The sequence below is a fragment of the Cynocephalus volans genome, chromosome X (assembly GCF_027409185.1).
Source record: "Cynocephalus volans isolate mCynVol1 chromosome X, mCynVol1.pri, whole genome shotgun sequence".
NCBI classification, from domain to species: Eukaryota; Metazoa; Chordata; class Mammalia; order Dermoptera; family Cynocephalidae; genus Cynocephalus; species Cynocephalus volans.
The window spans coordinates 53,828,553-53,855,081 of NC_084478.1; the positions used below are offsets into that span (position 1 = coordinate 53,828,553).

The window sequence follows — 26,529 nt, forward strand, 5'->3', positions numbered from 1 at the left end:
TTACTTAACATAACCCCAAATCATATAGTAAATCCTTTCAAGTGTCTTCTTACTGAAACTCACCATGGTTTCACATATTGTGTGTTTTTCTTCATCACCATGAGCAAAAATCTCAACTTGTTTAGTCCTAAGTGAGTTCCTGGCAATCTTTGGCCTGATAACAATTGACAGTTGCTACACAGTCATTACAAAATCATCACTAGTTTATCAAATTTCCATAATCCAGCTAAAAGGGAAAGATTCACATCAGAGTAATCCCACCTTGACCCAGAGATTTGTAAAATGGTAAGAAAGTGTTTTGAGTACCTTGACATGCTGTTTGGCATCACCGTCATTATATACAAGAACCATCACCCTTGTTTTGGAATGCTTTGTTCACTGTGGGTGTGGAACCTTAATACCCACATAAAACTAGAGACTTTTTTTTAGTGTGAAAATATCATACATATCGAAGATACTTAATAATGCACGGTTTAAACAATGATAAAAGGGCACCTGGGTATTTATTCATCACCCAGTTTAAGCATTAAAGAATTCTTGGTTTGCATTACTTATTCCCTTGCTTTACTTTATGGTTTTACTGCATTTAGATGCGTCCCTAAGTAATATATTTTTTAATTTCACATTTTTGAATGTTACAGAAATGGAAATCATACTCTATGTATTCTTTTGTGACTTTTTTAGCTGAACTTTCTTGTAAAATTTATCCATGTTTTGTGACTAACATAATATTCATCTTCACTGCTGTTATCATAATCCTTTAATGTATTTATTTTCTCATTGATGGACATTTAGACCATTTCAGTTTATAATGTTACAAAAAATGCTGTTCTGACATTCTTGTACATATGGTCTGACAAACATGTACAAGAGTGTACATCCTAGGGTGGAATTTTTTAATCTGTGGGTCATTACCCATTATTGGGTTGTGACCAGTATTTTTTTAAAAATTAAATAGAATAGAAAATGTCAGCATACATATACATGTATGTATACATATACTTATACATGTGTGTGTCTTTATTTTCTGGATTGTGACATAAAATGTATTTCATATTGTGACCTCTGCCAAAAATATTTGAGAAGACTACTGCAGGGTGTGCACCTAGGAATGAAATTGCAGGGCAAATGGTATCAGCATTTTCAGCTTTACAAGACAATATTAAATTGATTTTCATAGTAGTCATACCAACTTAAACTCCACCAGCATTGTATAAGCCTTTCCTTTATTGTATAATCTTACAAACACTTGGTATCATGAAATTTTTAATTTTTTCCAGACCAGTAGATATAAAGGGACATCTCCCTGTCATTTCAGTTTGCATTTTTCTGACTATTAATGAGTTGGGCATCTTTTCATGTTTCTTAGCCTTTTGTGGTTCCTTTTCTGTGATATGACTATTTATGTGTATTGCACAATTTTGTATTAGGTTTTGGTGTTTCCATTATTAATTTGGAAGTATTCTTTATGACCCCCTTGATCTCTAGCAATGCTTTTACCTTAAATTCTCTTTTGTTAATAATACATCAAATTTTTTTGGTAAATATTTGCATAGTATATATTTGTTCACCATTTGACTTCAGCCTTTCTGTGTCCATATGTTTAAGGTGAGTCTCTTGTATATAGCATATATGCTATTTAAAAATATATGTATTTTAATATTTGCTAAACGTGTATGCTATATACATTATAAATGTGCTGTATATACATATATAATATATGCTATATGTAATTTTTTAAAGGTTAATCTTACGATGTTTGTTCTTAAGTTACAGAGTTTAGTGTACTTATATTTATTATGATTATTGTAATCATAATATTGTATTCATATAATTTTGTAATTCATTTTACATTTATTTCTGCTATCTTTGTGATTATGATAATATGTGCATTTATTTATATTATCTATAGATTGAAGTATATTTTCCTCATTCCATTTTATACTCCCTACTGGTGTTCCTATTATATATATATATATATATATTTAATTTTCAGTGGTTACTCTAGAAATTACAACATTCATATTTAACACTGCAAATTAATAGTTTTACCCTTCTTCCAATCAATAAAAGGAACTTGGTATTCTTGAACCCCAAATATCTTCCTCCTGGCTGGTTTATAATTTTTGTCCTGTGTTTTAGACATATTTTATTGTGTAATCCAACTTTAGACATGATAATTTTTTATACATCAATGTTTGTTTAGACATCTACATTATCAATTTCACTGTTCACCATTTCTTTTTATATCTCACATCTGTTTTATCTCCTCGTGAAGTACAGTCTTTAAAAGTTCCTTTACTTAGAATCTACTGATGGTAAATTATCTCAGTTTTTATTTTGCTGAAAATTTCATTATTTCATCCTCATTCCTGAACAGTGGTTTCTTTGGATATACAATTCTAGGCTAATAGTTATTTTCTCTCAGAACTTTGAAGATATTTTATTGGCTTCTGGATTTTATTGTTGCAATTTCAAGTCAATTGTCTTTCTAATTGTCATTTCTTTGTAGGTAATCTGTTTTCTTTTCTTCTCTCTAGCTACTTTTAATGTATTCTCTTTGTCTGTAGTGTTTTGCAGTTTCATTACAATGTGTCTAAGGATTTCTTTTCACTTATCCTGCTTGGGAAGGAAGAAAAGAATAAATCAAGACCATCATCTCCATATGACTAGGGTCCTTGTTTGCCTTCTTCACCTCTATATGCTCAGCCCTAGCACAGGGCCTGACACACAGTAGGAAGGCAATAAATATTTGCTGGGTAACAAATAAATTTATAAATAATTCTAGTTAGTTTTCTTATAAATAATAGAATATCTAATAGGCATATATTATCTCAGATGTCTCCAATAGTTAATAAAAGATAAAAGAGCAAAATGAATCTTCTGGTTACTATTCTTTTTTTAGGATGAGATTACCTATTTATCTCCTGTAAATCTAAAGAGAACTTAACATGGCTTCACATTTACATAAGCTTCCAAATGAAGGTTTGAAGTCCCAGAAATTTAACGAAAATCAGGGCCTAGCAAATTCTGAATACTCAGTAATTATTTTTTACAAACAATGAACATAACCTACCGTAATTTCAGTCAAACCCATTCTTCAGAGTATGACTTAGAGGAAACACAGAGTCTATTTCAAGCCTTGTGTTTTTCAAGTACTAGATTGATGTGGCAGAGAGGGATATATATTTTATAGTGGATGTCATGTTATTTCCTCTTTCACCTTCCCTTTATTCCTACCACTCTACCCCCAACACACACACACACACACACACACACAATCACAAGCAATCATATGAAGTGCTGTGAATTGCTATGTGGTATTCCTTGGCTTCTATAGGTTTTCACCCTCCCTCAAAGCCTGATTATAGCTGACAAGTATGAGTTCATTTCCGACAATTTTGCCAAGGGTATGTGCTTTCATTATAAATCCTGTCTCTGCCATAATACCTTTATAACTTTGGGCAAGTTATTTAACCCATGGGAGCTTTAGTTTCCTCATAAATTGAGAATAATAATAGCTACTTTATGGCTTGTAGTGAAGATTAGAGATATCAAATATAAAGCTCCTAGCACATTACTTAGTGCCTGGTATGCACTCAGTAAGTATTCATTCCCTGTTCTTCTACGAAGCCTTCCATCTACCTCCCAGACCTGAGAAGGTGACAAAGGCCTAATCCCAAGAGACTGTTCTGATGTTTCAAAGCTCTGAAATGACAAATGACTCAAGTGCTTATCTGAGTTGAGCAAATACAAGGTTTATATTTATTGTTCTTGCAAGGACAGCAAGAGGTAATGACTAACAATTCTGGGAAGGTTTTATTTGTGTTAGGTGTTGGCAGCTCTAGGTGTATGTGCTAAAGGTGATATGGAGGCCCATTTCCTGGGGCATGTAGACTGGATGTGTTCCTCTTTCTACTTTCATACATGAAACTGCTGTCAGCATGCTATCTACCCCATCCCATATCCCAAGAACAAACAGTAGTGGGATTGTTGGATCACATGGCAGTTCTACCTGTAGTTGTTTGAGGAAACTCCATACTGTTTTCCATAATGACTGCACCAATTTACAGTCCTACCAACAGTGTAGGAAGGCTCCTCTTTCTCCACATCCTCACCAGCACTTGTTATTCTCTGTCTTTTTGATAATAGCCAGTCTAACTGGGGTGAGATGATATATCAAAGTGGTTTTGATTTGCATTTCCTTGATGATTAGTGATGTTGAGCTTTTCTTCATGTACCAGTTGGCCATTTGTATGTTCTTCTTTGAGAAGAACGTCTATTTAATTGTCTATTAAAGTCATTTGCCCATTTTTAATCAGATTATTTGGGGGTTTTTTTGTTGGTTTGTTGGTTTGTTTGTTTTTTACTGTTAAGTTTTTTGATTTCCTTGTATATTCTGGATATTAATCCCTTGTTGAATGTATTGCTTGCAAATATTTTCTCCCATTCTGTAGGTTGTCTTTTCACTCTTTTGATTGCTACCATTGCTGTGCAAAAGCTTTTTAGTTTCATTTTATTTTAATAAAACACCAGAGAGTAAATATTTTAGGCTCTGTGGGCCATGTGGTCTACTGCTACAACTACCCAATTTTGCAGTTATAGCAAAAAGGAAGCCAGAGACAACTCATAAACAATTGAGCATGGCTATCTTTCCTCAAAATTTTATTTATGGACATTGAATTTTTAATTTCATGTAATTTCCACATCATGAAGTATTCATCTTTTGATTTTTTTCAATGATTTAAAAATGTAAAAACCATTCCTTGCTTGTGGGTCATATAAAATAGGTAGTGGGGCAAATATGTCCCACAGGCCATAGTGTGTGCTTCTGATTTGTCCTTATACATCTTTTTGCAACCTGTGCAAGTTATCTCCTGAGCTGAATATTAGAACAAATACATTTTGATGTTTAATTATCATAGTAGTTTTCTGTTGCTGTCATAACAAATTACCGCAACTTAGAAGGTTAAAACAACAGTTCTCACAGTTCCGTAGCTGGGAAGTCCGGGTAGGCTTGGCTTATTTCTTTGCTCCAGGTTCCACAAGGCTGAAATTAAGGTGTCAGCTGGTTGAGCTCTTATGAAGAGGCTTTAGGAAGAATCCACTTCCAAACTCATTCTTGCAGGCAGAATCCATTTTCTTGTGATTGTAGGAATGAGGTACCCATTTCCTTCCTGGCTGTTAGCTAAGAGCCAGCCTTAGCTCCTAGAGGTTTCTTTCCCCAGTTCATACCTGTGAACCCCTATGTCTCAGAGCCTTTTCAGCACATCAAGTCTTTCTCATATTCGCAATCTGACTTCCCACTCTGCAGTGTCTTTTTTTACTTTCTCCTTCCTCTATTTTTAAGGGCTTGTGTGATTACTTTGGGCCCACATGGATAATCCAGGATAAGCTTCATTATTTTAGGTCATCTGACTAGTAACCTATATCCATCTGCAAAGTCCAATCACATCAGTACCTGGATTAGTATTTGCTTGAATAGCCAAGGGACAGTAATCTTGAGGGGATATCTTTAGAATTTAGAATACCACAATTACAACCTAGATTTGTAACATAAGTAGTGATATATAAGTCTATAGGTCACTTCAGTTGTATCCAGAAATAATTTAACCCATTCAAGTTGTGAATGTTGTCAGAATCAAAATGAAGTCACATGTGTTAAAAACCCTGACCAGTAGAGCCAGGGAAGACCATGAAGGGAGGGTTCTCATGCATAAGTGCCTGATAATAAGAACTATCACAAAAGACTCTGCAAAAACCAAACCTTGCACAGAGGCCATCACAAGGTTACACACATGCATGCACAAAATGCTTCTGGAGGTCATCTGCCCAGCAACTGCCTGTCCTAACTTGGGCTGGTGTCACCCTAGTTATTGATCCTTATAGCCAAAGATAATTATCTCCAAACAATTATGTAATTCTCTTCATTTTTTTTCTTTAAAAACCTTTGTCTTCCTTTACCTCCCTGAATATGCACATAGTTGCTATGACACACATATTCCCATTGTAATGCCCTTTACCAAATAAATTTTTTTAAGAGAGTCTCCCTCTCTGTTTGTTATTTGGTTAACAAACCTTTTGGTTATGGTAGGTTAGATCTTAGACATATTTTATAAGCATATTTTATATAGTTATGGAGATAATCCAATAGTCTGTGCTTCTCATTAGGTGATATAGCCACTTGGAAGTAAATATGAGGTGTACATGCTATGGTTTTGCCTTTCAATGAATGCTTTTCTACGAGATTAATACTTTCATATTTTTTTCCCAGTAGTAGAACTGTGTTTCAAATATAGCTTGCCTTTGTCTCTTATATTCAGCAGCAGGATTGCAGGTAATTGCAGTGGGGAACAAGGTTGACATTTTTCTGGAGAGATTTTTATATTTGGGATTTAACTGTTGACTTCTAAGTTCATTCAGTTGATGAATCTCATGGATATAATACTCTGGGGCTAGAAATCTCTATTTGATTGTCAGTTGCTTTTCCTCAGCCATTATATAAAACTTGTCACCAATTTTTGCTGATTCTCATCCTCAATGGCCCAAGTGTCTATCTATATCTTTTCATCCCTTACTCTCATGATACCCTGATTTACATCTTCATCATTTCCTATCCTGTCTATTGCAATAACTTCTTAATTGGCCTGCTTCTGGTTTCTCCCTTCTCCATATATTTCTCCAGAGATTTTGTAGTCCAACCTGAACTTTAAAAAAAACTGACAGAGTTCTCCATTGCCACCAGAACGATATTCCAGCTCCTTAGAATGGCATTCAAAGATTTACATTACATGACCCCAGTTCTACCTTTCAAACTCATTTTCCACTAAAATCCTCCACAAACCCATTACCTATTTACCATTCTCAAAACATGCCCCAAGAGGTGTTGGGACAGGAGTACTCACATAATTAGCTAAAACTATTTTTCATATTTAATTAGAAATATATTTAGACTACTGAATAACCTCCATAGTTATTAATATCCTTGTTATAAACCTGAAAATGGATTTTATAGCAGCCCAGCCGGTATAGGTTGAGTTCCAAGTGTCCTAATTCATTTCATAAATACTTACTAATCACAGTGCTAAGTGCTGCTACTAGAAACGGTGAACAACACAACCAAGGCTCCTGCCCTCATATCACTGATAGTAATGAGGGCTGTGAGGATATAAAAAGAAGGGTAATGTGTTAAAGTGATGGAGGAATAATTCAGTCATTCATTTAATAAAGTATCAATTAACAGAGCATAGTCTGTGAAAGAATCTTTCAAGGTACTGGGGGGGAAAAGATGAATTAAACTGAGATCGGCTCTCAGGGAGCTAACAGTCCAGTGGATATGAGAGGGCCTGGGCAGAAATAACTCTAAAATAATGTGTAAAATGCTATAGATCATGGGAAAAATACAGACAAAGAAGAGGGTTATGGACCTTTCAGGAAGGAAGATGGGGGGGTATTTATTTCATGTAGCCTTTGCAGGTGGGGCTTAAAATATAGGTGTGAATATTCAAGGTTCCTTCTTTCCCACATTTAACATTCAGTTGATTGCAAAATCCAGGCAGACACTTCTACCACCTGCATTTGAATTGATTTCCTCTCTGTTAGTCTTGCCATTTCCCTAGCATGGGTCTTGTCATCTCTCTCCTGGACTATTGCTATGGCCAACCTGTCTCTTTGTCTGTTTTTCTCTCCACTCTAACCCAGTGTTCATGTTACAGCAAGAAAACTTTCTAAAACAGAGTCTGATCTGGTCACGACCCCTTTGTCATTCAGAACCTTCAGTTGTTCCCCATTGCTTGCACTGAAGATCATTTACCCACTAATGCAGTGGTTAAGAACTTCAGCCTTAGGCCAAACTACTTGGGATGAGATCCTGATTCTATCACTTACCAGGTGTGTGATGTGAAGCACATCATTTTACTGCTCTAAGTCTGTTTCCTCATCTATAAAATGGGGATAATAATGTTTACACAAGGTTGTTACGTGGATAAAAATATATGAAGTATGAAGAGCAATTAACAAGTACCCAGCAGATAGTATATATTTGATTAATAGTGGCCATTATTATCACCATAAAATACTCCAGAGATTGAAATGAAGTATATAAATAACTGGCTAATTAGGGGAGTTTGAGAGTTAATTATGTGGTTAAATAATTGAATTTCAATGCTCTCCCCTTTTCCCTTGAGTAGGCAGCTAAGGATTATAACTGGAGAATGGTTTTTTGAAGAAAAAGCAAAGCGTTTCAAGCAAGTCAATGTTCTGGGAGCTGATGTTGTCCGACAATCCATCTTAAGAAGACGTCCGGGTAATTAAAGCAATTATTCTGTTTTGAAACTGTTTTAATCTTCATTTTGGCAGACTAAATAACTTCCCTATGTTATGTAGCAAACGAGCACAGTTGAATTTCCTGAATCCCTTAGGTCTTTTCATAACTTGGTGGCATGAAATCTAAATCTGCAGTTCACACAAGGGAAGAGGAAGTCAGTAGAAAATAAAATACATTGTGATTTTACATGTATCTGACTCACCAAGATTTTCAAAGGAGCCATTTGTCTTCATCACAGACAGTTCTTTTCCTGAATGCACTTCCAATATTTTACTAAACATTTAAGAAAGTAACATAAAACAGATTAATTAAATGATTTACATTTTTCCACAAGACTTTTTTCAGATTTCTTTTAAATGGTACTTTTTCTGATCCAGTGGTTCTCAACCAAGTGTTGATATAGCTCACTGTGTTCCCCCTCCCCCAGAATGGAAACATTTGGAAGTGCAAGGGGACATTTCTGGTTGTCACAATAACTGGGGTGAGTCAATGGCATTTAGTGGTCAGGAACCAGGGATGCTAAATGGCCTGAAATGCATGGAACGGTCTCAGTCAGTGAAGAATTATACCAGCGCCAAATGCAAATAACATCTCACCTTGATAATGCTTCTCAGTGCATTTAAACTGCAATTTAATTGGTCAAATATTGAGTGAGACTTGGTGTTTGGGAGCATCTTTCCCATGTACAGTGTAGAATAGGAGGAGCAGGCACTTTCTGGTCTGTACCTAGGTTATCTCATCTTATAAACACAGGAGACCATTGCTCTAGTTTTTAAGTCTGGCAGATGGAGTTGGGGGCTTGGAACAGATTACAGCACTATGTCCGGGTGGCACTAGCAAGGAAGGGCTTTCCCAGGTGATGTCAACATTAAGTCTGATGCCACAGAGAGACAGAGTGGAGTAGAGTCAGAAATAAGTAGTCAGCTATGACCTCTTCCTCCACTCAAAGTTCAACACCTTCCAGAGTGTAGACTCTCTCCCAAGTCACAAGATATGTGCATAGGTGCCCACCCTCCCAGGAAGTCTGGCTTATGTGCTCAGAAATCGGGATATCATTTCTATAACTTCATGCTAGAACTCAGTGTACAAGGATTTAGAGTTCTCAGGAACCCAGATTCCCTTGCCCTAAAAAATATTGGTAGAGGGATGACGTATTCATTCCTCCATTGCAGTCATCCCTAGAAAGCTTGTCTCAGCAAATCTCCCACAGATCATTCCTCAGTTAACTCTAGAACACTCAAATTAGAAATAACTGTGTGACTGGGAAACGTGGGGTGTGGAAGGGCATTGCCAGTTACCATAAACTTCTTTGTCATGTGTGAGTCTAGAAAAGTGAATGCAGAAAAGAAATTTACTCTCATTTGGGCCATTTTGTATGTAAATTTGTCTACCATTGTTTTTTAATGAGGAGCTGAAGAAGTGCAAAGCCAAGAGCAAATCCTCCAGGATGCAGAAAAGTCAGACACTTCACCTTCCCCTGGGCAGAAGGCCGGCCTTGAAGGGCCCAAGAGAAAGGGGTAAGACACAGCCTTTCCAAGGACATTTTTGATCTTTATTCCAGTCACCTCTGAAATAAAGACTCCTTAGTTTTTTAAGTCCGATGTTACTTCGGTGACCCAGAGGAGGTCAGAGACTCAGTTGAGGTAACTCTTATTCTTCTTAGGAAATGCAGTTTTAATTACTTTCAATCCGAAATAAATAAAAGTCCTCTCTGACCTGAGCGTGTAAGAGTTTTCCTTTAATTTGACTTATCTGGCTGTATACCAAATGGCTCACATTACTTATAGGTAGAAGGTTTCATGTCAGAGTCAGTCTTGTCTATAAAGAAGTGACGACTTTGTTGTAGAATGTCAGTACCCCTCCCCTTCAGCCTAACTGCTGATATATAAAATATCCAAATCAAAGATTTATTAATTGAGCCAAAAACATTATATCCTCTGTTTAAAATTCAGACTCTCTTAAGAGAAAGTAAATCCCATTTGGCCACCTCAATAACTTGATTCGAAAAGCGAATATATGTGTCAAGTACTGAGAATAGGAATGAGAGGTACATAGGGAGCATGGTGCAAGAAGGCCCTGGGAAATGGGGGACAAGATGGCTCTACCAAGGGAGAAAAATGGCCCCCAAAATTCAGGCTATAGGGACTAAAAGGCATATTGCTACTTCACAGCCCTGCATTTTGCAGTTTTTGTTTCTCAGGCAGCTGTAAGCCAGTTTTGTGGCCAAGATAGTGAGAATTCTGATATGCACCATGTCACTTTATGGTCCTTCCCAGGTAGCATTTCTTTGTTCTCGCAGAGACCAATGGGAGAGGCTGCTAATGTCTGAGCCTTTATCTGGCTCTACAAAAAGTCTAGGGTTCTTGTAGAGTCCTGAACTGAGAGTGGGAATGAAACCTAAATGTCATCTAACACTCATGACTAATGCTGTCTTCATTAATTAGCAGAGATGAATGGAAAAGATGGCGTAGAGTATCCTGTGCATTCTATTCTATGTATTGATCCTTCCTACCATGTTGAATCCATTTATCACACCTCAGGGCTCCCAAACACCTTCTGCCTATGCATCACTCATCATACTGAACTCTGACTGCCACCACCCCCCCCCCCAACACACACATAATTGTAAACTTCTTTAGTGCTGGACCAGTGGCTTCTATGTTTTTGTGTTATAGTATCTAGCATGGTGCCTGACTCATCAAAAGCAATCAAAGGCTTGATTGAATAAGTAAGTCAGAACCCACAAGTGCCTCTAGGAGCTGTAGTTTGCAAACCCCAGCCCAGGCATTACAAAGTGGATTATAAAATGGTGGCTTGGTGCTGGAAAATAATAACTAACTCACCAGCACAATGAACTGTACAAATCCTGAATCATTCAAACCATCACAGCCCTGGGCTGTGCCCTACTGGAACTCAAAACTGGGATCTGATGGTTCTCAGTCTTCAAGGAATATAACATCTAGTTGGGGAGAAAAGATACACACCTGAAAAGTTAATAAGTGTAAAAGAATTGCAGGAAAAAATAAGATGGCATCATGAGCTGCCTGAAACCATTTAAAAACAAGGCAGGGTGTTAATTAACTACAAGAGATGACATAAGGCAATAAATGATTAAGTATTAAATGAGTGGCTAGAGAAGAAATGCCAGGAGGGCACAGGAGCAATCAAGAAAGACTTTGAATTGTAAGTTGGACTTGATGAGGAGCTTGAAAGATGGATGGGGCTCACGATAACAAAAGTGAGGAAGAGTGATTCCAGATGGAGGAGACACCCCAAGTAGAGGTGCAGAGGTGGGGACATGTACAAGGTGATTCTCAGAGCAGCAATAATAGATTGATATTGTATTAAGTACTATTCTCACCCCAAAATCTAGTTTTCCAGTTGATTGAAGCTTCTGACACTTTGACAATGACACTCTTCCAGGGGTCTTTGAAAAAGAGACAACTTAAGATTGTGCCAGTACTTTCGGAATCCATTTTTCCCCTAGAAAACTGTAGATTGTAGACTAAATGAACTGATCTCTCCCAACATTATCACAAAAAATAATATAGCTTTGCTTTTTTATTAAAGTGCATTTGTAAACACCTATGTTTTGGGCACTTGGTATCCTGATTCAGGACTTGAATCTTGGTTCTTGAAAAGCTGTTTTTGTTTAAGTTCCAAATAATTTAGTGAAATGGGAACACAATCAGATTTCATCCAACATGAGACACTCCATTGTTCAAACTTCATTACCGCAAGGAGAAATGTCATGGAAGATGTAAAGATGGTTTTCACCACATGAGTTTAGTCACTCATTCCACAAGAATTGATTGGGTTCTAGTATGTGCTAGGCATCATCCTAGGCTCAAGGGATCTGACAGGGAACAAGAAAGGCAGAGTCACTGCTGTCATGGAGCTGCAATCTAATAAGTTTATACCCCAGTTCATCCCAGAGGATCATCCTATCTCCCTCTTCCAAGCAAGTTAAGTTCAAACTCCGTAAACTCAGTAACCCTGCAAACAGGTGCAGCCCAGGCAATTCTTTTCCATTCTCAGGTGACAGTGCCAAGTTCCCGAAGTAGGTGGTCTTTTGCTTAGCAAGGACAGAGGCCTAGCTTATCAGCAAATGGTATGATCTTGGGATAATGTCATAACCTCTTCCATTACTACCTTGACACTGTACTTCAGAGGCATGGGGAACTCCCCAGAATCTCTCAGCCCCAAAGCTACTTTATTGAAGAATCATTTATTGTTGAAAGTACTAGGAATTATATTCTCAAAATGATATTTTTAAATGCTTTCTTTCTTATTTTACTTTTAAATACATACATATATAATTTCAGATTTCTTCTTAGCAAGTTCAGATCAGCAACCAGAGGAGAAATTATAACTTCAAAAACTGAAAGTGGGCGGAGCTACAGCTTGGACCTAGACAGCCAAAATTTTCAGAATTTAAAGTCAGCCCTTGGTTCAGACAGGTAAGTTGCATACAGACTGGTCAATGGTATAGTCTGAGGAAATGGTTGATATATTTCCGTCCAAACAGGACTTCTAGGTATCTGTAAAGTATTACCACTTAGAGAGAACTCCTAGCACATAATACGAAAAGTCAAGAGGATATTTTTTCGTTGAAATGAAAAGCACTTACCTTCATTCTGGAATTACAGCTATTGGAATCATTTTGTCATCTTCAGGGATGAAACTTTACGTTTTGAAATTCAGGGCTGCAGTTCAAATGGAACATACAGGGAAAGTAAATTCTTTTCATTAATTTTAAAAATCTTTTTCCGTTTAAGCTTCGGAAAAAAATGAAACCTCTAAGTGTCATATACATTCCTTGCAGTTTTTAAAAATTATTAATACTTTCATCAATTGAATTGCCTGAGAGAATTTTCCATAAATTCCACTTCCTTCTAGTTTCACCTCTTCTAACTGGTTATCAGTGGGGCCAAGTAAGAATCTCCTGTGCACTTGTCAAGAAAAATAAAGAAAAATAGAAAGGATAGCCAAGAGCTTAGTCATTTCATATCAGGCTTGATTCTCTTTATCCCATTGGGGCATAAGTCAAGGCTTATTTTTGTGATTAGTATAGTATCAAAGCTAGAGATGAGAACAAAGATCTACCCTCATGTTTCTCTGGTTTATCCAAGTGTTAACTCCCTTTTATTTGCTTGGAGCTGCAATAATTCTTTTAAGCCAGTTAGTAAAACTGGCAGACATTTCTCCTTAAGCTCTGCAAGCAGAATTACATTCTTTTCTGTAATTAATTTTAGAATATGGACAGCAAATTTCTCTAGAGGGGACATTCATTTGACTATTGGGTTTTTTAATGGTAACTCTATATACTTGTTCCTTTTTTTTCTATAGCATTTCTGCAAGCAAGTATCATTTTATGTAAAACTGCACAGAAAAAAATTACAAGGAACCATAAAATAAATTATTTTTCATCCACTGTCAAAAGATCATCACTGTATTCAGTATTTTCCAAATTTTCAAGACTGCAGATATATTTTCTTTATGATAAAAAAACATTAAACTATGGTTGCCTTTGTCCTTGAAATAGTTTCGTTTGCCTTCCCTTGGGGAAGGTACATGCTGTGTCCTGCAAAAACTTTCTATAAAAATTTCGTTTTTGTTTTTGATTGTTGGACTCCTTACTCTGAGGTAACAACTATCAAAAGTATTTGGAGATGATAAGCAGCTTGTTTAGTGTTGCTCTATTTAATCAGTCTTCTGGGACTCTATGGATAAGCCATCTTGGCTTACACTTCAGGTTAGTATTTAAGAGGGACAATATATATAAACAGAAGAAAGACAGTTCCTTCTTTAAAAAACAAAAAGGCTATTATCCTAACAAACAAAATTAGATTATGCCATTTTAAGTTATTTGTTTTACAGTTACTCGACAAGAATAAGGGGCATGCTTTCCATTATCGTATACCTTTATGCCAGAATCTATGTACCTGGGTTTATCCCTTGTGTCTTATCTACTGCTAGGTATAAATAACCATAAAGCCATAAAGCCATATAGACATTTTTCACCAAATATTAGTGTATTGACCCAGGGGTTTCTTGTACTTCTTGTAACCTGGAAGAAAGTCCCTACGTAGACTTCATTTTTAAAATTGTAAATACCTGAAATGGTCTACAGATAATAAAAATATAGTAGACAGGGATGCTTTGGTTTAAGCATTCCAATAACAATGTTTTCCCATTAAGAACAAAATAAAGATGCTCAGGAGATCAGTAGAGCAAAATGTCCTTTTTCTGGAACATACATTTATCACAATGATGACTCATTAATGGACTGCCACAGGGAGATGAATTCTATTATGCTAAAATGATTCCTTAGAAAGTGGGCAGTAAATGGCCCATCTTTTCTTAACTCCCATCATGTAAAGAGATTATAAGATCCCATACCTTTGGTCTATTACCTGTCCCAGCTTAGCAATTATTCCCCTTTCTCCTCCACAATGCATATTTTTTCATGTTCATTGGTCTTTTCCTTGAGGAGCTGGGCTTGGGCATTCCTCTGTAAACCTCAAATCATATCAGAGTGAAAATGATGTTTTATCAGATGTCTGATTAACTTTATTTCTTTTTAGTAGTTTCAAAGCAGGGGAAAGTATGAATGGGATAGGGAAGGTCCAGCAGCCTCTCAGAAGAGTATGTCAAATGGCTATTCACTGGTTGCTAGAGGCTTGACCCATGAGACAAAGGAGATTTTTTAAAAAAGAATAGAAACATAAACAATAGCTAATGGACAGAATGCAAGGCAGTGATTCCTAATCCCTTCTAAGTTGTGATGGCTTGCCGCTGAGGTATGATTTCGGAGATCTCTATCTTAAGTCATGCTCTCCCAGAACAGACCCTCAGACAAGGATTCATAAGCGAATGATTCATTAATCAAATGATTCCAAGAGAAACTAGTAAGGAAGCAGGAAAGGCAGAACAAGGAAAGGGAAGAAGCTAAGCAATGGTGTTACCTTGGGTGGGGTCTGAGTCTGAGAACTCAGCCTGATCCTGCAGGGGACTCTGGAGCAGGAATCATTTCCTTGAGCTTTTTCCATTTTGGGAAGCTGGACCATTACACCTCCTATTCCAGTCAGTCATTGATAATGGATTCACTTGTATAGGGGTTCTAGATTTAACAAAGATATAGGATGCCCAGGGAAATTTGAATTTGAAAAAAAAATATTTTTAATATAAGTATGTCCCATGCAATATTTGGGACATCCTTATAATTAAAAATTATTATTTATCTGAAAGTCAAACTTAACTTGGAGTTCTGTATTTTATCCATTTCTACTATGGAGGAGAGAAGGAGTCAAACTCCAAGGCATTTCTAGACCTAGTCTAGGTCCAGAGCTAAAGGGCAAATCTGGGAAGGTGGCAGGTGCAAACCATTAGCAGAAGAGCACTCAGAAGCTAGGGAGGGGCATGCAGAGCTGGTGAAAGGGATCTTAGTGGGATACCAACAGTATCCCCTGAAAATAACATAAAGGAACAGTGGAACTTTGAACCAAAATTTTACTCTGTTCAGTAAATATGGACAAAGGATGATGCTGTATTTCTCAGCAGCATCTCTATCACATGATTGGAGCATATGGCAAACATTTTACCATGGGATCTTGTCTGTTCTCATAACCAACTAAGTTCTCATCCTTCCTCCCTCTCCTGCCCCCTCCCCCACCAGTTTTATCCAATTATTCTTAATTGCTCTCTGGGAGGCCTTGGACTGATTGTCACCATCTCCATGAAGCTTCACAAGCTGTTTGCTTGGCTCTGATCCAAAAGCAGAGATCACCCCATTCAAGCCAGCCCTCAGCTAGTTCTTGTTCTCATTTCAAGTGCTACCTTTCTCTTTTCTCTTTCTCTCTCTCTCTCTCTCGCTCTCTCTCTCCCCCCTCCCCCCCCCCCCAGGAAATATGGCATCATGACTAAAAATTTTTATTTTTTCCTCGTATCTATTATTTTGGCAAAATGAATTTATTAAACCCATTCCATCATTAAATGATACCTCCTTTTTTCATCAGAAGTAGAAGTATTTTCCTGTCCTGAATATAATTTTGATTGACATCTTTGCAATTAAGATGCCAATTAGGCAGCATCCTCTTGCTAGTAATTTGAATAGCAATGTGGGAATGTTCTAGTTCTGAGTCAGGACCACATCCACAAAGTCAACACTGGTTTGTGTATTAGATAAAACACTAGATAGCTTGTTGCTAATGCTCTTAGCAAACCTCCTTCCTTACCAGGCTTTAAACATTGTTCAAATTTATAGCATATCTCTGAAAGTATGTAAATTTTATCCCATGATACTAGCTGTGATAGTTTCATGACTCAAAAGGATAAAGGCTGTAAGGATTGTCCTCCAAAAGAAAATTACCATCACCTCTTTCCTGTGCCTTCCCCTCATTTGTGCGGTGCTGCTAATTTCATTTTTTAACCTATATTTTAACCTCCTTTAGGTGAGTGAGCTCAGCCCTCCTTAGTGGCAGCAAGGGGTGGGTAATCAAAGCCACAAGCTGTCACAAATGCTAACAGCCTAAAGCAATTTGCAAAACCATAGTGGCCTGAGAAGAGTGAATCTTACTTCCATGAAGTGACGGGAACGTGGTAGAACAAGTGAGGAAACATGGATTCACCCGAGTACTTTACTTAGAGTATGACCTTATTAATAGGAAGTACATGAGGTCTGGAGTTGCCAAAAAATTCTTCAGCTAGGGACTTCTATTTATAACTCAAAATCCTCCCTTTTAAAATTCATCCTTTGCCCACTATATACACCTATCTTGATTTGGGTTCCCCCAGAAGCAAACCCTGAAATAAGGATTCAAGAGCAAGTAATTTCTTTTGGATGTGGTCTAGGGAAACAGACAGGAGAGTGGGAAAGTGAGCCAGAGAAAGAAGGAAGGCAAACGGTGTGTCGTCAAGCCAGTTACCCCTGTGGACAGCTTGAGCCAATCTCACAGTACAACTCTAGGAGACAATGTAGGCCACTTCTCACAGTTATCCAGTCAAGAGATGGGGAATCCTACATGTTTTTCCACCAGCTCCATGTTTGTAACTGGAGCTGTTTCTGGGGCACTAACTTTGGCATTTCCAACATGCTCTGTTCACAGGAGCTTCACTGAACCCAATTTCAGTGAGCACCCACCACATTATAGGACACTGGTCCTCTCTCCAAAAAGACAAAGGAAGAAAGATATGTGTAATTAAACCATAGAAGGCCAGTAGCTTCTATGGAAGGAAAAGGAAATTGCAGTTACAAAAGCTACCTGATATATTTTTATGTCTTTCTCATCTCTCTGCTTCTGTAATTCTGCTTTCAAGAGCTCCTATTGTGGTTCAACCGGGCCTACATATAACACAGACACATGCACACTTGCACACATACACACTCACACAATACCTGAAATTCATTCTTTTAGGATGTGTTGGCCTCTCCAAAGAGTTTGGTTGTTAAATGGAGACACACGTATCTGTGTGTTTGTGTGCCAGTGTGCACACACACAGATTAACAAACCTTTTCTGTAAAAGTACAGATAGTTAATATTTTTGGTTTTCTGGGCCTTATGGTGTCTGTCTCATGTACTCAATTCTGTTGTTTGTATATATAAAGCAGTATAGAAAATATATAAACGAATGGGCATGGCTGTTTTCCAATATGATTTTATTTATGGGAACCTAAAATTCAGTTTCATGTAATGTTCATATGTCACAAAATATTACTCTTCTTTTGATTCTTTTCAACCATTTAAAAATGTAAAAGTAAGTCTTAGCTCACAAGCCGTACAAAAACAAGTGGTGGGTGCAATTCAGTCCACAGGCCACAGTTTGCTGACGCCTAGTACAATATATTCACTCACTAACACAGACAGTGTCATTCCATCTGTCACAGTGAGCTGTGAGGACAGCTCAGCTCTTCACATGCGAGCACAGTGCTGAATAAAAAAAACAGTTGTAGAAGGGGAGGGAGACAATGCAGGCAGTGAGATGTCCGTGATCAGTGAACTTATATTATATCCACAGGTCAGCACATTGCTTTTCAGCCTGGGCTGCATATTGGAATCACCTGCAGAGTTTTCAAACATGCGGATGCCTAGATCTCACACCCAGAGAGTCCAATGTCATTAGCCTAGGTATGGTCTGGACGTGAGGATTTTTAACAACTCCCCAGTTCTTTCTAATGTGCAGCCAAGGGTGAAGGCCACTCATTTCACGTAAGACTGTTGACAAAGACAGCATGTTAGGATCACCAAAGACTGGAAAGTTGAGCTATATTCAACTTTTCCCCCTTTTCTTTCTCATTTTTAATATCTTTCCCATTTCGCAGGCTCATCTCCCTTTCCATCTACAACCTCCCTTGCCCATCTTTCCTACATATTCATTTCAGATCTGAAATAACTAAAAGAAATCAAGAAAGCTCACCACCTGATCAAGAATCTCGTGCACCTTCTCTGTGTTGTGCTACGCACTAGCCTCATTGTCCCAGTGAGCTTTCATAACTCTCAGGTTGATGCTGCCTTAGGGAAGCACTCATTTACCATGTAGGCACAGGTTCAGCATTGTCAGCCACTACAGCAAGGTTGAATCCTGGGAAATTATTTCCTGGCTACAACTCCCGGGAGACTGTTATGTAAACCAGAAAGGCAACTCATTAAATTGCAGTCTCCATCCCCTATCCCGAATCCTCTATCTAGAAATGGATATATCTGGGATGCCATTATCAAGATTTGGGGGTCAGCAGCATAAAATTAGAGCTAACAAAACAGAAGGCTTTTAAGGTATATTTTATAAGCTAAAGTAAATTAGGCTCTTTCCTAACCTAAAAAATGTGTCTTTTAGTAACCCAGAATATCCAAGCTCCCCAGTGTCATATCGCCATACATGGGCCCTATTAGAATAATACAAATGTATCTCTTGCTTGCCAGTTTTCCTTTAACCACATTTTACCTTGAAGGTTTGTTGGCACTGATTTCTAATATGTCTTACTTAAATCAGTAACGTGATATCTGAATCAAAAATAGCTCTTTCGTTTATTTTAGTTTTATTGTATTTTTAATTAGCACATAATAATCATTCTTATTTATGCAGTACAGTGTGATGTTTCCATACATGAATACATTGTGTAATGACCAAATCAGGCTGATTAGCACATCCATCACCTCAATCCTTTACCATTTCTTTGTGCTGAGAACGTTGAAAATTCTCTCTTCTAGCTATTTCGAAATATACAATGCATTGTTGTTAATTGTATTCACCCTACTGTGCAGTAGTTGCAGTTAGGATGAAAAATAACTCTTTCTTAACTGACCTTGAAACTTCTCTACTTTAATTTAGACTTCAGAAAGCTTTTATCTTCTTCCTATTTAAGGGGCAAAGGTTCGTGTATTTTATGTCATATTTTACACAACACCTAAAAGAGTAGGCACCCAAATATTTATGATGATCTTCCTCATTACACTAAGCCTTTTCTTAGTGTAATCAACTAAAAGGAAAATATTTTTGAGAAGCTCACAGTAAATATCAGGGACAACTGTGAAAGCATATGTCATTTTTGAGATAATGCTGCTGGCAACAATAATTTCCAGTAGCTGACTTACAATCACAAGAATGTTTTTCTTATTATAGGATAGCCTCTTGAATGTCATCACCACAATTAATCAACTTCTGCTGGAGCTTCTAAATAAGTAGGATTTTTGGTTATAGCAAGGCTAATCCATGATGGAGACTGTCAAAACCACCTGGGTCTGGGAGGATCTTCAGCACAGACACAAGCAGAAATATCCACATGAACCCCTTTGGTTTATAACTTCTTGGCTCATTTCTGCAAAATTGAGCCCTAGCCTTTCTTTTATTTAAGGAGATTTTACCTAAAACAGTAGGGAGAGATATTTTTGTGATAATATTTTTCTGAGAGTAGAGAACCTCTGGTCACAGCACAGCATCACTGGATAGGTCTCTAAGACACCCCCCCCCCTTTTTAATCAAAACATAATTGATTATACGTATTTGTGGAGTACACAGTTGCCTATCACTAGTTGTATACAATATGTGATGATCAAATCAGGAGGGTTGGCATATTTGTTATTACAAAATGTGCTCATTCTTTGTGTCTGTTAACTAATTTCTCCCTAACCTCCCTCCCCCTCTGCCTTCCCTCATTCTGATAACCACAGTTCTGTCATCTCCTTCTGAAAGTTCAATATAGTATTGTGTTTGTTCTTTGGCAGGTTATCCCAGTTGGTTAGAGTACGGCCTTATAACACCAAAGTCAAGGGTTCCGGCCCCTATACTGGCTAGCTGGCTGCCAGAAAAAGAAATCTAAGTCCTTTCTAAGTAGAACCTCTGAGATGACCAGAAACATTTGGAAAGGTGCAAATATGGTAAATTGTTGTCAAATGTAGAAGCATAGCACCTGAGGTAGGAGGGCTTGGGAAAATCACCCAAGGACTTAGAATTCCAAATTGTGTCAATCTATATTTAATCACAAAATGTTATTCTCTTGCCAGAATCAACAGACACGATCCTAGACCCATCCTAAGCTGAATGCATAGTATTATAATTTAATTAGAGTGCCAGTTCTAGAAAGAGAAAGCCAGGGACTCTATGTAGTATCAAGGAATCAAATATCAAGGAATATCACCCACAAAATTTTCATAATTCTCTTAATAGTTTTCCAAGAAAGTAACTTGAAGCTCTCTGCTCCTTTGATTATCTTCTTGATAGCTCATTCTATCAACGAAGAACCTGCCTGGTTGGAATGATTTGATCTAGGTGAAATGCTGAGTAAGCAGTGTGAGAAACTAGAATGGGCACAGGCTTTTGGTGGGTGGACAATACTGTTTTTATCCTAATGTTGTCATGTAATAACTGTGTGACAGCATTTTAGTGCAGTGGTGGTGTGGGGGTGGTGGTGTATATGTGTGTGTATGCACACACATGCATGCATACATGTATGGAATCATTATTTAATCCCTCCAAGACTCAGTTTCTTCTTTTTTTTTTTTTTTTTTTTTTTTGTCTTTTTTGTGACCGGTAAGGGGATCCCAACCCTTGGCTTGGTGTCGCCCACACCGCGCTGAGTGCACCGGCCATCCCTATATAGGATCCGAACCCGCAGCGGGAGTGTCGCTGCGCTCCCAGCGCCGCACTCTCCCGAGTGAGCCACAGGGTCGGCCCCAGTTTCTTCATCTTTAAAACAGAAATGTTAATACCTTTTTTACAGGGGTGTTGGGGGATGGGAAGTGGTTAACACCTAGAAAATACTCAGTAAATGCAGCCGCTATTCACATGATATTGAAAGTGGTGGTGGCTTCTGGACTCCGGCCCCAGGCAAACTCCCTGTTACTGGGAGGCAGATACCATCTCTGCGGCCACGAGTTTGGAAAAAAGCCTAACGAATTTCTGGTTGGGAATAGTGTGGTAGGAGAGTTCCCAGGTCCGCTTGAACCGGCCGGAGACCAGGCTGCAGGTGGGCGCTAGACTCGGTTTATACTGGGGGGATACAAAGGTGAACAAGACCCGAGAAAGATCTACATAGTGCTACAAAGGCACCCAGAGAGACCGGTCGTCTGTGCCCAGCAGAAACCTGGTAGACTTCCTGGGCGAGGCGGTGCCGAGCAGGGTCTTGAAGGCCCAGCTGATAGACGAGGGGTGCAGAAGACACGCCCCAGCCCAGCACAGTGCGCACAGAGTGGGGAGACGTGCGGCCAGGGAGGCGGAGACTCGACAGAAACCACACACCCGGTGGGGTCGCCACTGCACGATCTAACAGCCTGGGCCAGAGCACACGGAACAGGGAGAAGTCCTGCACGGGAAGTGAAAGCTCAACAGAGATCACACACCCTGTGGTACGTGATCCACCAGCCCAGCAGAGTCCAAGCTGACCAGAAAGGTGGCTCCCCGGAGAAGCCCAAGACCCGAGGCAACCACACACACAAGACACTAGAGGCCAACTGAGCAGTCACGGAGGGAGCCATATGAAATTGGCAACCACAGCAACATCCTAGTTAGTCATTAGTCTCAAACCGGTGAACTGTGAAACCCCCGGCCACAATGAATAAACACCAAAAAAAAGATACCAGAAATACAAAAAATCAAGAAAGTACACCACCAAAAGTTAATAAATCTCAAACTCTAGATCCTATAGAACAAGAAGCCCTTGAAATGACTGACAAGGAATTTCGAGTGATAATTCTAAGGAAACTGAATGAGATACAAGAAAACTCAGCTAGACATCATGATGAAATGAGGAAAAGTATACAGGATCTGAAAGAGGAAATGTACAAGGAAAGCAATGTCCTGAAAAAAAATGTAGCAGAACTTGCTGAACTGAAGAAGTTATTCAGCGAAATAAAAAACACAACGGAGAGTTTAACCAGCAGGCTTGTCGAAGTTGAAGAGAGAACCTCTGAACTTGAAGATGGGCTGTTTGAAATAACACAAGCAGACAAAAAGAAAGAAAAAAGAATCAAGGACATTGAAGAAAATCTGAGAGAGATATCAGACAACCATAAGCGATCAAATATCCGAGTCATGGGTATTCCAGAAGGGGAGGAAAACGGAGATTGCATTGAAAACATATTCAACAAAATAGTGGCAGAAAAATTCCCAGGTATAGAAAAAATCACAGATCTTCAGATCCAGGAAGCTCAACGATCTCCAAATGTATTCAACCCAAAAAGATCTTCTCCAAGACATGTCATAGTCAAATTGGCAAAACTCAGAGATAAAGAGAGAATCTTAAAAGCTGCAAGAGAGAAGCGTCAAATCACCTATAAGGGAGCCCCAATCAGGTTAACATCAGACTTTTCATCACAAACCCTAAAAGCTAGAAAGGAATGGGATGATATTTTCAAAATACTAAAAGACAAAGATTCCCAGCCAAGAATAATCTACCCTGCAAGGCTATCCTTCCGAAATGAGGGGCAAATAGTATATTTCTCAGACAAACAAAAACTGTGGGAGTTCACTACCACAAGACCACCCTTACAAGAAATCCTCAAGGGAGTACTGGGTTTCGTTCCTGAAAAATAACTACCACTGCCATAAAAACCCAAGAAAAATCAAAACCCGCTAGTATAATAAAAATGGCATTCATGAAGAGAAAACAAGCTAACAAAAACACTATCTACAACCTAAGGAACCAACAAACACAGAAAACAAACAGTAAATCAGAAAGCAAGGAACAAAAGACACCTAAGACAACCAAACAACCAATAAAATGCTAGGAATAAATGAACACCATTCAATAACAACTCTTAATGTAAAAGGCTTAAATTCCCCAATTAAAAGACAGAGACTGGCTGACTGGATCAAAAAGCAGGACCCAACTATATGCTGCCTACAAGAGACCCACCTCACCCATAAAGATTCACACAGACTAAGAGTGAAAGGATGGAAAAAGATTTACCATGCAAACAGAAAAGAAAAATGAGCTGGAGTAGCTATTCTTATATCTGACAAAATAGACTTTAAACTAAAAACTATAAAAAGAGACAATGAGGGACACTACTTAATGATAAAAGTACTGATCCATCAAGAAGACATAACAATCATAAATATGTATGCACCCAAGGTTGGAGCATCCAGATTTATAAAACCATCTCTATTAGACCTAAAGAAGGAAATAGACACTAATACCATAATAGCAGGGGACCTGAACACCCCACTGTCAATATTAGACAGATCATCTAGGCAAAGAATCAGTAGAGAAACACAATATCTAAACAAGACTCTAGACCAATTGGAATTGGCAGATATCTACAGAACATTCCACCCAACAACCTCAGAATATTCATTCTTCTCAGCAGCACATGGATCATTCTCCAGGATAGATCACATATTAGGTCACAAATCAAGTCTCAATAAATTCAAAAAAATTGCAATTATCCCATGTATCTTCTCAGACCACAAAGGATTAAAACTAGAAATTAATAACAAACGAAACTCTGGAAACTATACAAACACATGGAAATTAAACAGCATTCTACTTAATGACATATGGGTCCAAGAAGAAATCAAGCAGGAAATCAAAAAATTTCTTGAAACTAATGAAAACAATGATACATCATACCAAAACCTGTGGGATACTGCAAAAGCAGTATTGAGGGGAAAATTTATTGCATTAAACGCTCACTTCAGAAGAATAGAAAGATGGCAAGTGAACAACCTAACACTTCACCTTAAAGAACTAGAAAAACAAGAACAATCCAAACCTAAAGTTAGCAGACGGAAAGAAATCATTAAGATCAGAGCAGAACTGAATGAAATTGAAAACCAAAAAACAATTCAAAAGATCAACGAATCAAAAAGTTGGTTTTTTGAAAAGATAAATAAAATTGACAAACCATTAGCATGGCTAACAAAAAAAAGAAGAGAGAAGACTCAAATAACAAAAATTAGAAATGAAAAAGGCGATATTACAACTGATTCATCTGAAATGCAAGGAATCATTCGAGACTACTATAAACAACTATACGCCAACAAATTTGAAAATCTGGAGGAAATGGATAAATTTCTGGACACACACAAGCTCCCAAAACTGAACCGTGAAGACGTAGAAAATTTGAACAGACCAATAACAATAAAGGAGATTGAAGCTGTTATCAGAAGGCTCCCAACAAAGAAAAGCCCAGGACCAGATGGACTCACAGCAGAATTTTACCAAACATTCAAAGAGGAATTGACACCGATTCTTTACAAACTATTCCAAAAGATTGAAACGGACGCAAATCTCCCAAACTCATTCTATGAAGCAAACATCATCCTGATACCAAAACCAGGTAAAGATATAACCAAAAAAGAAAACTACAGGCCGATATCCTTGATGAATATAGATGCAAAAATCCTCACTAAATTACTAGCAAACAATACAGCAACACATACGTAAAATTATTCATCACGATCAAGTGGGATTCATCCCAGGGATGCAAGGATGGTTCAACATACGCAAATCAATAAATGTGATACACCATATCAATAAACTCAAACACAAGGACCATATGATCATCTCTATAGATGCTGAAAAAGCATTTGATAAAGTTCAGCACTCATTCATGACAAAGACCCTCTATAAGTTAGGTATAGAGGGAAAGTATCTCAACATAATTAAAGCCATATATGCCAAACCCACAGCCAATATCATCCTGAATGGGGAAAAGCTGAAAGCTTTTCCTTTAAGAACAGGAACTAGACAAGGATGCCCACTCTCACCACTCTTATTCAACATAGTGTTGGAAGTACTAGCCAGAGCAATCAGAGAAGAGAAGGAAATAAAGGGCATCCAGATTGGAAAAGATGAAGTCAAACTGTCCCTGTTTGCAGATGACATGATCCTATATATCGAACAGCCTAAAACCTCTACAAAAAAACTGCTGGAATTGATAAATGATTTCAGCACAGTAGCAGGATACAAAATCAACACACAAAAATCAGTAGCATTTCTTTTTTCCAATAGTGAACATGCAGAAAGAGAAGTCAAGAAAGCCTGCCCATTTACAATAGCCACCAAAAAAATAAAATACTTAGGAATTGAGTTAACCAAGGAGGTGAAAAATCTCTATAATGAGAACTACAAACCACTGCTGAGAGAAATTAGAGAGGATACAAGAAGATGGGAAGATATCCCATGCTCTTGGATTGGAAGAATCAACATAGTGAAAATGTGCATACTACCCAAAGTGATATACAAATTCAATGCAATCCCCATCAAAATTCCAAAGACATTTTTCTCAGAAATGGAAAAAACTATCCAGACATTTATATGGAACAATAAAAGACCACGCATAGCCAAAGCAATGCTGAGCAAAAAAAAAAAGCTGGAGGCATAACACTACCTGACTTTAAGCTATACTACAAAGCTATAATAACCAAAACAGTATGGTACTGGCATAAAAACAGATATACTGACCAATGGAATAGAATAGAGAATCCAGAAATCAACCCACACACTTACTGTCAGCTGATCTTTGACAAAGGCACCAAGCCTATTCAGTGGCGAAGGGACTGCCTCTTCAGCAAATGGTGCTGGGATAACTGGATATCCATATGCAGGAGAATGAAACTAGATCCATACCTCTCGCCGTATACTAAAATCAACTCAAAATGGGTTAAGGATTTAAATATACACCCTGAAACAATAAAACTTCTTAAAGAAAACATAGGAGAAACACTTCAGGAAATAGGACTGGGCACAGACTTCATGAATACGA

The 26,529-nt window shown here is 37.9% G+C and overlaps 1 protein-coding gene across 1 annotated transcript in view; it reads left to right on the forward strand.

Annotated features, from left to right (window-relative positions):
* Positions 1 to 26,529, forward strand: part of SYTL5 (synaptotagmin like 5) — a 109,754-nt gene that overhangs the window by 45,151 nt on the left and 38,074 nt on the right. Inside the window, exons 3-5 of the mRNA XM_063083358.1 lie at positions 8,190 to 8,305; positions 9,738 to 9,843; positions 12,652 to 12,786. Of these exons, the coding sequence (XP_062939428.1) occupies positions 8,190 to 8,305; positions 9,738 to 9,843; positions 12,652 to 12,786 (357 nt within the window). The remainder of the gene's footprint in view (positions 1 to 8,189; positions 8,306 to 9,737; positions 9,844 to 12,651; positions 12,787 to 26,529) is intronic.